Source organism: Centropristis striata, chromosome 19 (genome assembly GCF_030273125.1).
Source record: "Centropristis striata isolate RG_2023a ecotype Rhode Island chromosome 19, C.striata_1.0, whole genome shotgun sequence".
Lineage (NCBI taxonomy): Eukaryota > Metazoa > Chordata > Actinopteri > Perciformes > Serranidae > Centropristis > Centropristis striata.
The window spans coordinates 1036410-1049992 of record NC_081535.1 but is presented as its reverse complement, the minus strand read 5'-3'; the positions used below and the strand labels follow the sequence as shown (position 1 = coordinate 1049992).

Here is a 13583-nt window from a genome sequence, read left to right as displayed (position 1 = left end):
TCATTGTAAGGTCTAAAATAAGGTTTGTGGCTCCATTCCAACATTTTGTCACTTTTTCTGGCCAACAATGGCTCTTTAGTTAGTAAAGGTTGCCCTAACCCTGGGCTACACTGTGATTTACTGCATGTACCAAATAATGAGATTCTGCATCTGACTTCTCTGTTGTGTCATCACATGAAAGCAACATTGAAATAAATCTATGAAGCATTCAGAAAACAATGTTTAATCCCTGTGATTGTCCACTTTGTTCTCCCTGACGGTTCCTCTCCTCCTTCTCTGTCTCCCTCTACCTCTTCTGTGTGTTCAGACACCAGAGGGGAACACACCAGCTTTATGAATATCATACTTCATATCTGAAATATAGACAATATTCTTATTTTAGATTCAGTTTAAATCAAGTGTGCTGCAGACTTAATATATTGTTAATATAAGGTAATACATAAATTACGAGAATAAAGTTGAAAAAATGTTTAATTAATTCATTTTCTTATTTATTCTTGTAAAACATTAAATATTTATGACTTAAATCTTGTAATTCTTTTTCTGCTTCTAAATGTGGTCCTAAAACTCCTAACACTGCTACTAATAACAGCTCTTTGTTGTTGTTGTTTTTTTGTTTTTTTTTTACATTTTCATTATTTATTATTCATTATGGAAAAAGGAAAAAATTTAAAATACTAAAAAAGTCAAGTCAAAGTTATTCATAGACATTTAAAAACAACCTCAGTTGTGTAAAATACAATAAAAATCATAAACAAATATAGTTATAAATAAAAACAAACAAAACAAACAAACAATAAAATATTAAAAAAAAGTAAAACAATAAAATTCTAAAAACAGTAAAACAATAAAATGCTAAAAACAGTAAAATAATAAAATAGTCATAAAAACTCAATCTAATAACAAAGTTAGAATTAAAAATAAAATAAAATAACGAGCGGACATTAACAGGAACAGGAAATGACAAAAAAAAAAACCTCCCATGTGACCTCGGTTGTCGGAGGAACGCATTTGAAACAGCTGTGCTCGACCAATCAGCTGCTCGGTGAGTTCAGAAACCAGCCAATCAGCGAGCAGGAAGTTCAGAAACCAGCCAATCAGCGAGCAGGGAGCTAGGATTTAAACGGAGCCTCAGCAGCTGTAAGTTAAACCTCTTTACCTTCACACTGACGGACCGTTGGAGCAGCAGCAGCAGAAAACATGGCTCTACGAGTTACCAGAGTACGTACTCTAATGTTTTATATTACTATTTATTACCTGAGACACACATATATAAGAAGAAATGTCTCTTTATTGCATTTTATCCTGTTTAGAATAACTATAATGTAAATGCTCTGCTGCGTTTAAACCACGAGGTTCGCTCTCATTCTTCTGTTCCATTATTATCATATAAATCTTCATGTTATGCTTCCAATTAATTAAAAGGTGTTAAACTAAAGTATAACTTGTCTTTCCAACCGTATCTAGTTTTATAGTTGTAACCGTGTGCATTAGCTTCGCGTTTACCAGAGTCGGCTAAAGGACGCTGAGCTAACTGTTTCCAATATCGGACACCTGCATCTCCTCGCTTTAAAACACTAAAATAATGAGCTGTTGCGTGTTTGTTAAGGGGAAGTTGATTGTTTCTGCATAAGTCGAATAAATGACAGTTTTCAACACACCTGGACCGTATTTCTGCCCTTCACATTACAATCAGAGCAGTTACAATGCAGACAGACTTTTAAAGGCGTTCTTACTACTTTCTGCCATCAGAGTTACTTTCATGTTGTAATTAAACATGTAAATCTCCATCTACGTAAGTTGAATTTCACATGTAGGTTGTTAAATATGTGTAAATCAACTATAGCTCCTCTGGTGGTGGAGATCTTGTTCTAAATGACCGTAAAAACACCAGGAAGTGGCGCTTTGTGCATGTGTCCGATTTTGGATGCAGTCTCTAGACTGTAGACTTTTGAGGACCTAGCAGCCCTTTATGGGCTGATAAGAGACTGTAATATTATATTTAATGGTTTTAATTTTGTCTCTAGAACCGCCTGGCCTCCAGCAGGTCTGACCTGGGGGGGAAGGCCTGCTCGGGCCCCTCAGGGCCCGGCCTGAAGCCTCGGGCTGCCCTGGGAGAGATCGGAAACATCGCAGCTAACAAAGAAGTCCAGAAAAAGGTAAAATATGACTCAATAAAGAGCTTTTACAGTCTCATCTGTAAGGTTTAACCCTTTTAACTACTCTTATCTAAATGTGGTTTTATAGTGCTGCAATGCAAACTCACTGCAGCCTTAACTCTAATTTATTAAGGTTTTTTGGGCTAATTAACTTGTGAAACGGGTTCTTTGTATCTTGTGGGGCTCTTGTCTGCATGTTGCATGTGTTAAACATTGTATGTAAAATAAAACTACTGTGGCCGTTCATGGCCTCACTGCAGTGAGAAGGTTTTTAAGTTAGGTAAATCTTCTATTTAAGATGAACTTTAATGACATAACTCGTTCAGGTTATTGTCATGAAGCCAGTCTAAATTATCCTTGAAGATTATAAGGACATGCTATATATGCATATTTTCATTCACAATTAATGACTGTAATGCGTCCAGATAAAAGTCATGTTTTCCCACACTTGTATATATAAATATTTAAACTTTATCAAAATAAATACACTTTAAAAATGTATAATTGAACAGAATATAATGGTTTTTAATGTATAAAGAACAAAATCTGAATGAAAATTGATAAATGGTTAAATGTTATGGTAATGATAGAATTGTTTGCGTTAAATATGTGTATATTTTAATAAAATGCATGTTGGTGATACCAGCTACCCTAAAGGGAAAAAAACATTTTTTATTTTTATTTAAAAATGTGTTATGGTAATGAATTTTGTTGCACAGTGTCTCTAAAAATCAAATGCATTAAAAATGTTTAGATAAATTCACATTAAACAGTGACTTTAGATTGTAAATGTTATAAAGGGTCAAAGAAAATATCTATTTAATCTATGATTGTTGCTATGAGCTGCACCATGTTGATGAAAATCACCCATTTTGTCATTAAAAATCTAGAATGTTATTGTAATTTCTCTTTATAAGATCATGGTTTATGAAACCTTTGTCAGATCTGAAGCTTTGTCTTTATTTGATAGTTCAGTTGACTAATGTCTACTTTCAAATTCTTTATAAAGAGTCTACCGGCTACCAAGTGTGATAACGGCCATATTTAAGACTGTGTAGCCAAACGCTTGATTTATGATGTCAACCTGGCAGATGTTGTTAAATGAAGTGTTTACTGCTTGAAAGTACTTCAGCTTGGTTTAAAAGACATTTCTCCTGTGTTTGAGTCTAACCTGTGGCTTGACTCCTTCCAGACTGTGAAGACCGAGGCCACCAAGAAGACCAAAGTTGCCACCAAAGTGGAGAAAGCAGTTGTTCAGCAACCAAAACCAGAAACTGTTGTTCCTGTCCCAGCTGAGCCTGAGGAGCCGGTCAGTTCTTCTTTAACACACTAATGTCTGTCGGGTGTGACTTAATTATAACAAAGACACAAACAAAACATCTTTCTGAAATCAAATCAGTGGATTTTCTCACTAGATGAGGAAGATTTTATTTGTAATTTCATTCTATAGTAACAGTTTAGAGGTTTGGCTTTTAGTCGGGAAACTTAACTTTAATAAAAACCTTCCAGTGCATGACTTGGTGTTCAAACACCAGCTTTTCTTCTAAGGAAAAATCATACTTTGTCAACATTGAAGGGCTTGAAACTCCTGTTTTTCTGTATGTTCAGTCATTGGTGCAGATGGATCAGACAACGGAAATGAAGGCAACATTTATTATGACCTCTTTAACCCATTTAGGCCTAAAACGGCTGTAAAAACTGCCTGTAAAACCTGATTGGTGATTTTAAAATCAGCCCCTAAAACCTGAAGTTTTTCTGTAAATTCAACAGAAGTGTCAACTCTTCCTACTAAATAATAGATTTTTCAGCCTCTGTAGCAGATAGAAATGAAATTCATAAAGTATCTGAGAGCTTATAGCTGTTATATCTGAGCTCCCTCCGCTATAGTCGTCTTCACCATGATTTAGAAGTTCTGGAAAAGTCCCATGATGCATTGGGACACTCCCACATGGATTCTGATGCATTTCATTGGCCAATAGACCCAAAATAGGTGGAAAAAACTACAAAAACCACGTATCTGCTTTCCCGACCGTTCCTCCTAAAAGTAATAAGAATATATTTTATTTGTAATGCACTTTACATTACAGGAAATCTCAAAGTGCTACAGGTTAAAAGCATAACGGTCTAATTATAAAAGGAAAAAACAGCTGAAAAATGCATAAAAGTGTAACACCATCTGTTGGTTTGGTTCAGTGAAATCTTCCCTTTTAGTTTGTAAATTTACAACAGGTGGAAGATACTGGAAAAGCTTAAATTTACCCTGAAAGTCCTTGAAAAATGCTGAACGTAGGAAAATTAGTCTTCTCCCTCACAATCCTCTGGTAAAGCCTCATTGGCTCCCATATTAAAAACGCAGGAAGATTTCTGAAAAAGGGAGATGTAACTATTTTTAGATCGCTCTAACAAAGCAATTCATTTAAAAAAAAATCATATGTAGACGTTCAGGAAGAACTCAGGACGCTCAAAGTGAAGTCGGATCAATGATGGGTATTATGGTTTTTACCAAAAATGCTTTCTGTTCGCGGCCAGAAATTCCAGTCTGTCCACCTCTGCTGTCACTGTTCAGGAACATTCAGGTGGCAGTTAATTCTGTTGATTGCTTTGATCTGATTGCGTAAGCGCGCACACTCACACACGCTTCAAACACGCTTCAAACACGCGTAACTTTATGCGATTTTCGCTACACACAAATGCACTCGTAAGAGCGCACACTCTTCCAGATACACGTTTCTCACACACACGCACACATTTTGAGGTTAAAGGGCATAGTTATAAATCTCTGAAGAATCTCATCATAGTGTACACACACCGGCAGTAGCCCCCGTGGCCCTTTCAGAATTTCTCCAGAGGAAATTTTCTAGTTTTATTCTATTGCACTGTTTATGTATTAGTTTTTAACTTATTTCCTGCAACTGTGATATCTGTACAGCACTTTGGTCAACCCCGGTTGTTTTAAATGTGCTCTATAAATAAAGTTTGACTCCTCCTCCTGCACCTCCTCCTGCTGCAGGTGGTCCTCCCCGAGCCGGCCTCCCCCTCCCCCATGGAGACGTCTGGCTCCGCCCCCTCAGACCTCTGCCAGGCCTTCTCTGACGTCATGCTGCACACCGCCGTCAGAGACGTGGACGCCGACGACTACCAGAACCCCATGCTCTGCAGCGAATACGTCAAGGACATATACAAGTACCTCAGGCAGCTGGAGGCAAGTACTACTCGTATACAAGTACCTCAGGCAGCTGGAGGCAAGTACTACTCGTATACAAGTACCTCAGGCAGCTGGAGGCAAGTACTACTCGTATACAAGTACCTCAGGCAGCTGGAGGCAAGTACTACTCGTATACAAGTACCTCAGGCAGCTGGAGGCCAGTAGTACTCGTATACAAGTACCTCAGGCAGCTGGAGGCCAGTAGTACTCGTATACAAGTACCTCAGGCAGCTGGAGGCAAGTAGTACTCGTATACAAGTACCTCAGGCAGCTGGAGGCAAGTAGTACTCGTATACAAGTACCTCAGGCAGCTGGAGGCCGGTAGTACTCGTATACAAGTACCTCAGGCAGCTGGAGGCCAGTAGTACTCGTATACAAGTACCTCAGGCAGCTGGAGGCCAGTAGTACTCGTATACAAGTACCTCAGGCAGCTGGAGGCCAGTAGTACTCGTATACAAGTACCTCAGGCAGCTGGAGGCCAGTAGTACTCGTATACAAGTACCTCAGGCAGCTGGAGGCCAGTAGTACTCGTATACAAGTACCTCAGGCAGCTGGAGGCCAGTAGTACTCGTATACAAGTACCTCAGGCAGCTGGAGGCAAGTAGTACTCGTATACAAGTACCTCAGGCAGCTGGAGGCCAGTAGTACTCATATACAAGTACCTAACACTTAAATGTTTGTCCAACAAAACGCTGAACAAGACATTTACTGAACAAAACCTTCAAATAAAGCATCATTAAATCAAAATGTAGTGAAAGGCTCAAAGTTATGAGACAAACCTCTAAACCGCCTTTTTTTTAAAATATCTATATAACTTTATTGACACGTTGCCGTGGATACGCATTGTTCTGCTTCTCTCCTGATGACGGCTCGCCTTGTCAGTGACCTGTCAATCAAAGGTAGCCCCGCCCCAAATCATACGATTCTTTATCTTCTATTTTCTTCTAAATGGGGCCATTATTAGAACTATTGACATCAGATTGTTTACTAGTGAGTGAGACCATAGTGTTGTCCTGAAACATTTCTGAGCTAATAAATCAAGTGAGAAGTTCTCATTTTGCACTGAAATGAATGGACTAAAATGCTTCTGCAGCCAGACTTGGCGCCCCCTGCTGGAATTGTTGTTAGAATGCAGCTTAATTCAATTAAACTTTATTTTTTATAGAGCGCATTTCATGCACAAGGCAGACTCAAGGTATATACATAATTACAGTTAAAAAAAACAAACAAATCAATTACAAATTAATTGAAGAGTGCAGGTAGACCAGCTATTCTATATTCACCACATACACTTACATGCACACAATTCAACAAGATGCTGTAGAGAAAAGAGGTTTTATAAATGGCTGCTGATGTGGCATGTTTAACTGCCAGGCAGGGTGTTCCACTTTCTTGGGGCATAAATACTAAAAGCTGCTTCTCCTTCTTTGGACCTGGTGTGAGGAAACAGGAAGTTGCCTTAGGGCACTTCCTGTTTCCTCCCTGCTCAGACCAGGAGGTTGCCGTCTGGTTCTAACTGGTTTCTCGCCCTCAGGTGGAGCAGAACGTGCGGCCTGACTTCCTGCAGGGTCGGGAGCTGACTGGAAACATGCGAGCCATCCTGGTGGACTGGCTCGTCCAGGTCAGCCTCAAGTTCCGCCTCCTGCAGGAGACCATGTACATGACGGTGGGCATCATCGACCGCTTCCTGCAGGTGAGGAACTCTCAAATACCAGCATCGAACACAGCTGCACTGCAACAAAGGGTCTTTAAAAATAAGAACTCCATGCAACCAAAACCCTCAACTGGAGCCAATATTTGAGGTAAAAACTCACCATATTCAACAGTTGAATAGATTGAAAAGCATGAAAACTCACAATGTCAATCCTAAAAACAAGTCTTTACACAATAAGATCATTAAATAAGCACATAATAATTATGGTAATTAAATAAGCACATAAAGCTATGATCAGTAGGTAAATTCTACTCGGAACAAGATAATTAAGATACTATTGATAGATAGAAGAAAATACTTGGTGAGCTTCATGTTTTATAATTATTATTGCAACTTTCAAAATGACCCCAAAATGACATATGACCAAAAAAATCACAAAATGACAAGACTTTAAATTAGCCCATAAAGGACATTAAACTAGCCCGAAAAGGACATTAAGTTAGCCCAAAATGCTAAACCCAAATTACTTAGAACATAAAGCTATGGTCAGTAGGTAAATTATACTCAACAATATAACTAAGATAATATTGCTAGAAGAATAAAATGCTTGGTAGCTTGTTTTTTCCAGTGTATCTCTGTTTCTAGAGTGGATGTGTTTGGTTTTGTGCTCTACCAGGACCACCCGGTCCCCAAGAAGCAGCTGCAGCTGGTGGGGGTGACGGCCATGTTCCTGGCCTCCAAGTACGAGGAGATGTATCCTCCCGAGATCTCCGACTTCGCCTACGTGACGGACCGAGCCTACACCACGGCTCAGATCAGAGACATGGAGATGAGCATCCTCCGGGTCCTCAAGTTCCAGCTGGGACGCCCGCTGCCCCTGCAGTTCCTCCGCAGGGCCTCCAAGATCTACGAGGTCCGTCTGTTGTAGTCTGGATCCGCTGAGCTCACCTTGAACATGAATCTGTTTAAATTACTGTAAAATACAATCAGCTGCTGCAGGACTTCACTGTAAAACTAACTGTGGGTTTATCCTGTAGATTTAAATCTAAATATCTAATTTAGACTGAATAATCCCGTTATTTTTAAGCAAATTGTGACATCATGATATTCCATCAATTAACTTTACATAAATATTATAGTTTAATAAAAACAAACTAAAAAAAACTAGTTTTAGTTTAGTAGTTTTAGTTTAGTTGTTTAGTAGTTTTAGTTTAGTGTTTTAGTTTAGTTGTTTAGTAGTTTTAGTTTAGTGTTTAGTAGTTTTAGTTTAGTGTTTAGTAGTTTTAGTTTAGTGTTTAGTAGTTTTAGTTTAGTGTTTAGTAGTTTTTAGTTTAGTGTTTAGTAGTTTTAGTTTAGTGTTTAGTAGTTTTAGTTTAGTGTTTAGTAGTTTTAGTTTAGTAGTTTTAGTTTAGTGTTTAGTAGTTTTAGTTTAGTGTTTAGTAGTTTTAGTTTAGTGTTTAGTAGTTTTAGTTTAGTGTTTAGTAGTTTTTGTTTAGTAGTTTTGGTTTTAGATTAGTGTTTTTATTGTCACAATTTGCGCCATTACAAAAAACGACATCATGGTATTTAACTTTACATGAAAATGTTCCTTTTTTACAGCAAAACTATGAGTTTCCTACAGTTTATGACAATGTTAAAGTTTGCTATTCTTTGATTTACAGTAATTAAAAATGTCTACTACGTGATTAATTTTACAGCCTGTTTCTGATGTAGTTTGCCAGTTTTCCTGTAGTTTGTAAACGTGTTAGCGGTGCAGGTGTTAACCAGCTGTTTGACTGTTTGTGGTCAGGTGACGGCGGAGCAGCACACGCTGGCTAAATACCTGCTGGAGCTCTCCATGGTGGACTACGACATGGTCCACTTCCCTCCCTCCATGGTGGCCAGCGCTGCTCTGGCTCTCACCCTCAGAGTCCTGGACGCTGGAGAATGGGTGAGGCTCTTTATTAATATAATAATAATAATAAACTCTACATCTGATCACATCACTGGTTCAAACCTTCACTGGTGTTCCTCCTCACCAGGGCCAAGCATGACTGGTTTAAACACAGCGCTGTGCCTTCAGAGGCTGATTTATTCAACTTTAGAACTGAAACTCATACAAAATTCAAACATTTGAGGAGAAAACTAGCTCATTTCAAAAAGCTTTTTTGTTACGAGGCTAAGTTTGAACCTATTTAACAATTCTAATCAGTCAATAGGATGTCCTGTGTTGCATTTCATATTTTATGTTGGACTAAAAGACACTGATTCAAAAAAAGACACAAAATGACCTTAAAAAAAGACACAATGACTGAATTTTGTGTCTTTTTTTTAAACATTTGAAAAAAACTTATTTTAAATGTTAATATGACTGAGTTTATTGCAAATATTCCTCATCACTAAATTTTAGTGATTGAAACTAATGTAGTAAAATCAGAGCATAGAAGCTGTTTAAAACAGCTGATTCCTATTATTATTATTATTATTATTATTATTATTATTATTATTATTATTATTATTATTAGGGACCGAGCACTAACGGTGCGAGGACCCTATTGTAATTGGTCCGTCTATTATTATTATTTTGACAAATGAATCGCCTTTTTGAGGACTTTATCATATTCAAAAACTCACCAAACTCGCACCAAAATTCAATCGTGTCAAAAATTTACGTATTTTATTGGTTTCAGAAATGGGCGTGGCAAAATGACCTACTAGCGCCCCCTAGAAGGTTTTTAGGAGAATTAAATTGAATAGCCTGAATATAAAATTCATTTTATGAACTTGTATTTTCCTAAAATATTAGAGGATTTTTGCATGGTTGCTACTCTTTAAATCCTGGACTCTTCTAGTCCAGAGGTTCTCAAATGTAGGAATGTGAGATTTTAATACATTTATAGTCTGCAGTAGGGCCTAAAAGATTATCACCAGATTTCAGGGCATTTTTTGCAATAAGAATATTCTTGACAATATTAAAAAATACTAAAAAATATAAAGAAAATATGATGGGGTTTTTTTTTTTTTAGTCTGTATAAATAAAAAACGTAGAACAAAATAAAAAAATCATAAATCTAAAATGTAAAGTACAAATCTCAACAGTTGACAAATACAAAAAAATGAACTCTTGAATCAGCAAAAACTGTAATTTAGACTGAATATTCCCGTTTTAGGGAAACTGTGATTCATTCACACATCCTGGTATTTCTCCATTAACTTTACATAAAAATGTTACATTTTTGCAGCAAAACTGTTTCCTACAGTTTGACAGTAAAAGTTGTGCTAGTTTTTGATTTACGGTAATTAAAAGTGTCTACTACAGCGATATTTAAATTTTACGCCCTATTTCTGATGTAATTTGTCCATTTTTACTGTAATTTCTGCAAACATTTTTTACAGTGTATAAAGTTTTAGTAGGTTGAAATGTGACGTTAGTGCAGCTCATCAGTCTTTATTAGTCATTAATGGAAACCTTTAGTTGCTACCGCAACAAGGAGGAACGTTGACAATATCATCACATGCAATTTTTTAACCATAAAAAATTATACCATATAATTGTGAATGATGCGATATGGCACAGCCCTAGTCTGCATAGAAACTAACTGTGATGGACTGTTTCAGATCTTTGTCTTTGTTAAATGTCTCTTGTGTTTGTGCAGGATGCGACTCTGCAGCACTACATGGATTACTCAGCAGAGAGTCTCCTTCCTGTCATGGCTCACCTCGCCAAGAACGTGGTGAAGGTGAATGAGGGCCAGACCAAACACATGGTGAGTAGAACCGCATGAGAAAACATTATGGAGCTTTAATAAACACTCTTAGACCCATTTTAACTAGATTAGGTATGTTTATACCACATTAAAGTTTGGATAAGCATCAAATTCACTACCGTTATGGCCAAATACACAAAAAATACAGATATGGATCCTCATAAATGATCAATATGGCGGTTTATTTCCCAAATTGGCTGCCAGTGATGACTGCTTTTAGATCAATTTTCATATTTAAAAAAAAAAAAAAAAAAAAAATGGCCACCATATTAAAGTCTTGATCCCTCTACATGTTCCCCATTTCTCTGGCTGTAATTCTACCAAATCTCATGTTTCTATCACCTATTATCTATTGTTAATGTGGAATTTAATCTAAAAACAGGCGATCACTGGCCGCCATCTTGAAAAATGGCCACCATATTGAAAATTCATCGTGCCTCCACATCTAATTGTTATCTTAGGATTGTTGCATTTTAAAGCCTCAAATTTGGTACACTTTTAGCCAATCATTTCTAGCTAAACTGCTCCACTATTATAAAGTCAAAATCTGATGCTTACTAGAGTTGTCAAAAGTATCGATATTAAAACGTATCCGGATACAATACTGATTTTTAAAAATATCGATCAACAACTTATTAACAGCTAAACCCTAAAATATTATACTAATTGTTTGTGTTTTATGTTTTGCACTACCTCAGACCTGAAGCTTGTTATCATAGTTGCAGTTTCTGTTTTTTATAAATATTTAACCAGAGGTTCTGTTGCATTTTACTTAATAAAAATATTTCAGTTAAATTTTGGGGTGGTTTCATCCTGGTGGTATCGAGTTGGAACTTTTAGTATCGTGACAACTCTGATGCTTCCAGATTGTGGAACTTTTGGGTTATTTGCTCTTAACCCTTAATAGGACACTCATTAAAATACCTGCAAATTCCAACCCTAGAGAATATTGGAGGATATAACATGAAGCCAGAATATGAAAAAAAACACGAAAATAATATTTTGAGAATAGTTTACGAGGTTAAAGTGGCAAATCTACGAGAGAAAAAAATGCGTAGATTTATGAGATTTAAAGTGGTGAATCAGGGAGAAATTGCTTCTCAAATCTACTACTTTTTTCATGCAGATTTTCCACTTTAATCTAGTAAATTTGCAACTTTTTTTCTCTAAATATTACCTGAAGTTACCAAATATAGTTCTCTGCCTGATAAAGGGTTAAAGTTGACTCCTAACCAAGGTTATTATAGTTAACGAAAACTAGAATTGAGAAAATATTTTTCGTTAACTGAAATAAAAATAAAAACTAGAGTTTTTACAAAAACGATAACTAACTGAAACTGTATTGTGTGGTTACAAAACTAACTAAAATTATAGTGAAAATGTCCTTAGTTTTCGTTTTTGTCAACTTTTTTCATTCATAACTCAGTGTTTCTATTTGAACATGCAACACATGGTGAATATGTTTACTGAGACTGGGATGTTTACACTAGAACCAAAATACAAAACACCCAGAACTGTAAGAGTTAATAACCTTATTGGGGCTGAGATGATAAACCAAAGGAAATAAAGGAAACATTTATCATGACCTCTTTGAATCTGGCACCCAACACATAGCCCATTACAAAAAACTAACACTAACACTAAAACTTAAACTCGCACTAAAAACTAGAAAACTCGCACTAAACACTAGAAAACTCGCACTAAAAACTAACTCAAACTAATAAAAAATCCCAAACTATTCTAACCTTGGTGCTACCACCGTGTGTGTTCCTGCAGGCCATTAAGGGGAAATACTCGACGTCTAAGCAGATGCGTATCGCCACCATCTCCCAGCTGAAGTCTTCTGTGGTGAAGGACCTGGTGAAGCAGCTCAGCCAGTAGGACCAGGACTCTACGGCACCGTGTGCTGATTGTACAGTTTATAACCGTTTATAACAGTTTCTAAGTTAACGTGAGTGAAGGAGCTGCACACCAAGGACCATGTGGAGGTTTTTCACGCCTGAAATGGTTTTTACTTTTATGATCCCTTTTTCTAAAGCGTGCTACAAGTTTTAATTCTCGTCACTGGCGGTTCTCAGACCTCCAGGTCACAATCAGACTTTGTGCTTATAGTAGATTCACTAAATATTCCAGTGATTTATGCAACAAAACTACAACCATTTCTACAAAACCAATCACAAATGCACTAAAAACTGACAAATCTTTAGATGGTGTCGAGCACAAGAGTTTAATGTTGAGAAACAATCTCAGTTATTTTTATAGCTTGATGTAAGTGAACATGTAGAACTCGTGGCGTGTTTTAATCTGCTCTCAGAATAAAAAGGGGCTGGCTAATGTCTGGGTGGATAAAGGGGCTGGCTAATGTCTGGGTGTGGCTTTTTTAAATGGGATTTTCTTGTGAGTGAATGTGTGAAATGTACAGCAATACTTTGTAAAATGTTTTTACCTTAAATGTCTTGTCCTCAAAGTTTTTTATTAAATGGCTCAAATGAACATGTTCTCCTTGTTGTGACTGGTGACCTCCACTAGAGGGCGCTCTCAGCTTTCTGTTGGTTTAACTTCTGACTGTTGGAGCAGAAACCTGCAGCTTCTAGATGGAAGTTAGTCGTTCAAATGGTGAAATGTTTAGCAGACCAAAGGGTTAATACAGTCTGGAAGTGATCATTAAATAAAGACCCAATCACTTCATGTGAGCAAGAATCTTTCTAAAATCAAATCAGTGGATTTTCTCACTAGACAAGCTAGATTTTATTATAGTAACAGTTTAGAAGTTTGGCTTTTAGGAGACAAACCTTTAAAACAACCTACCATCACTCGGT

General features: G+C 37.0%; 1 protein-coding gene across 1 annotated transcript; it reads left to right on the top strand.

The window, feature by feature from the left end:
- The first annotated feature begins 1147 nt into the window (after positions 1 to 1147).
- Positions 1148 to 13257, top strand: ccnb1 (cyclin B1). Its single transcript, XM_059358141.1, has 9 exons — positions 1148 to 1221; positions 2028 to 2159; positions 3352 to 3468; positions 5170 to 5361; positions 6899 to 7057; positions 7695 to 7931; positions 8808 to 8948; positions 10654 to 10764; positions 12541 to 13257. The coding sequence occupies exons 1-9, from the start codon at positions 1201 to 1203 to the stop codon at positions 12643 to 12645; spliced, it is 1215 nt and encodes a 404-aa protein (XP_059214124.1). The 5' UTR covers positions 1148 to 1200; the 3' UTR covers positions 12646 to 13257.
- The last annotated feature ends 326 nt before the right edge of the window (positions 13258 to 13583 follow it).

What these genes read in the sequence shown, in the direction of transcription:
- ccnb1 (XM_059358141.1), top strand. Translation starts at nt 1,201, where the DNA reads ATGGCTCTACGAGTTACCAGA. An exon ending in CAGCTGAGCCTGAGGAGCCG is followed by an intron (nt 3,469 to 5,169) that starts GTCAGTTCTTCT and finishes CTCCTGCTGCAG; the next exon opens with GTGGTCCTCCCCGAGCCGGC. An exon ending in AGGGCCAGACCAAACACATG is followed by an intron (nt 10,765 to 12,540) that starts GTGAGTAGAACC and finishes GTGTTCCTGCAG; the next exon opens with GCCATTAAGGGGAAATACTC.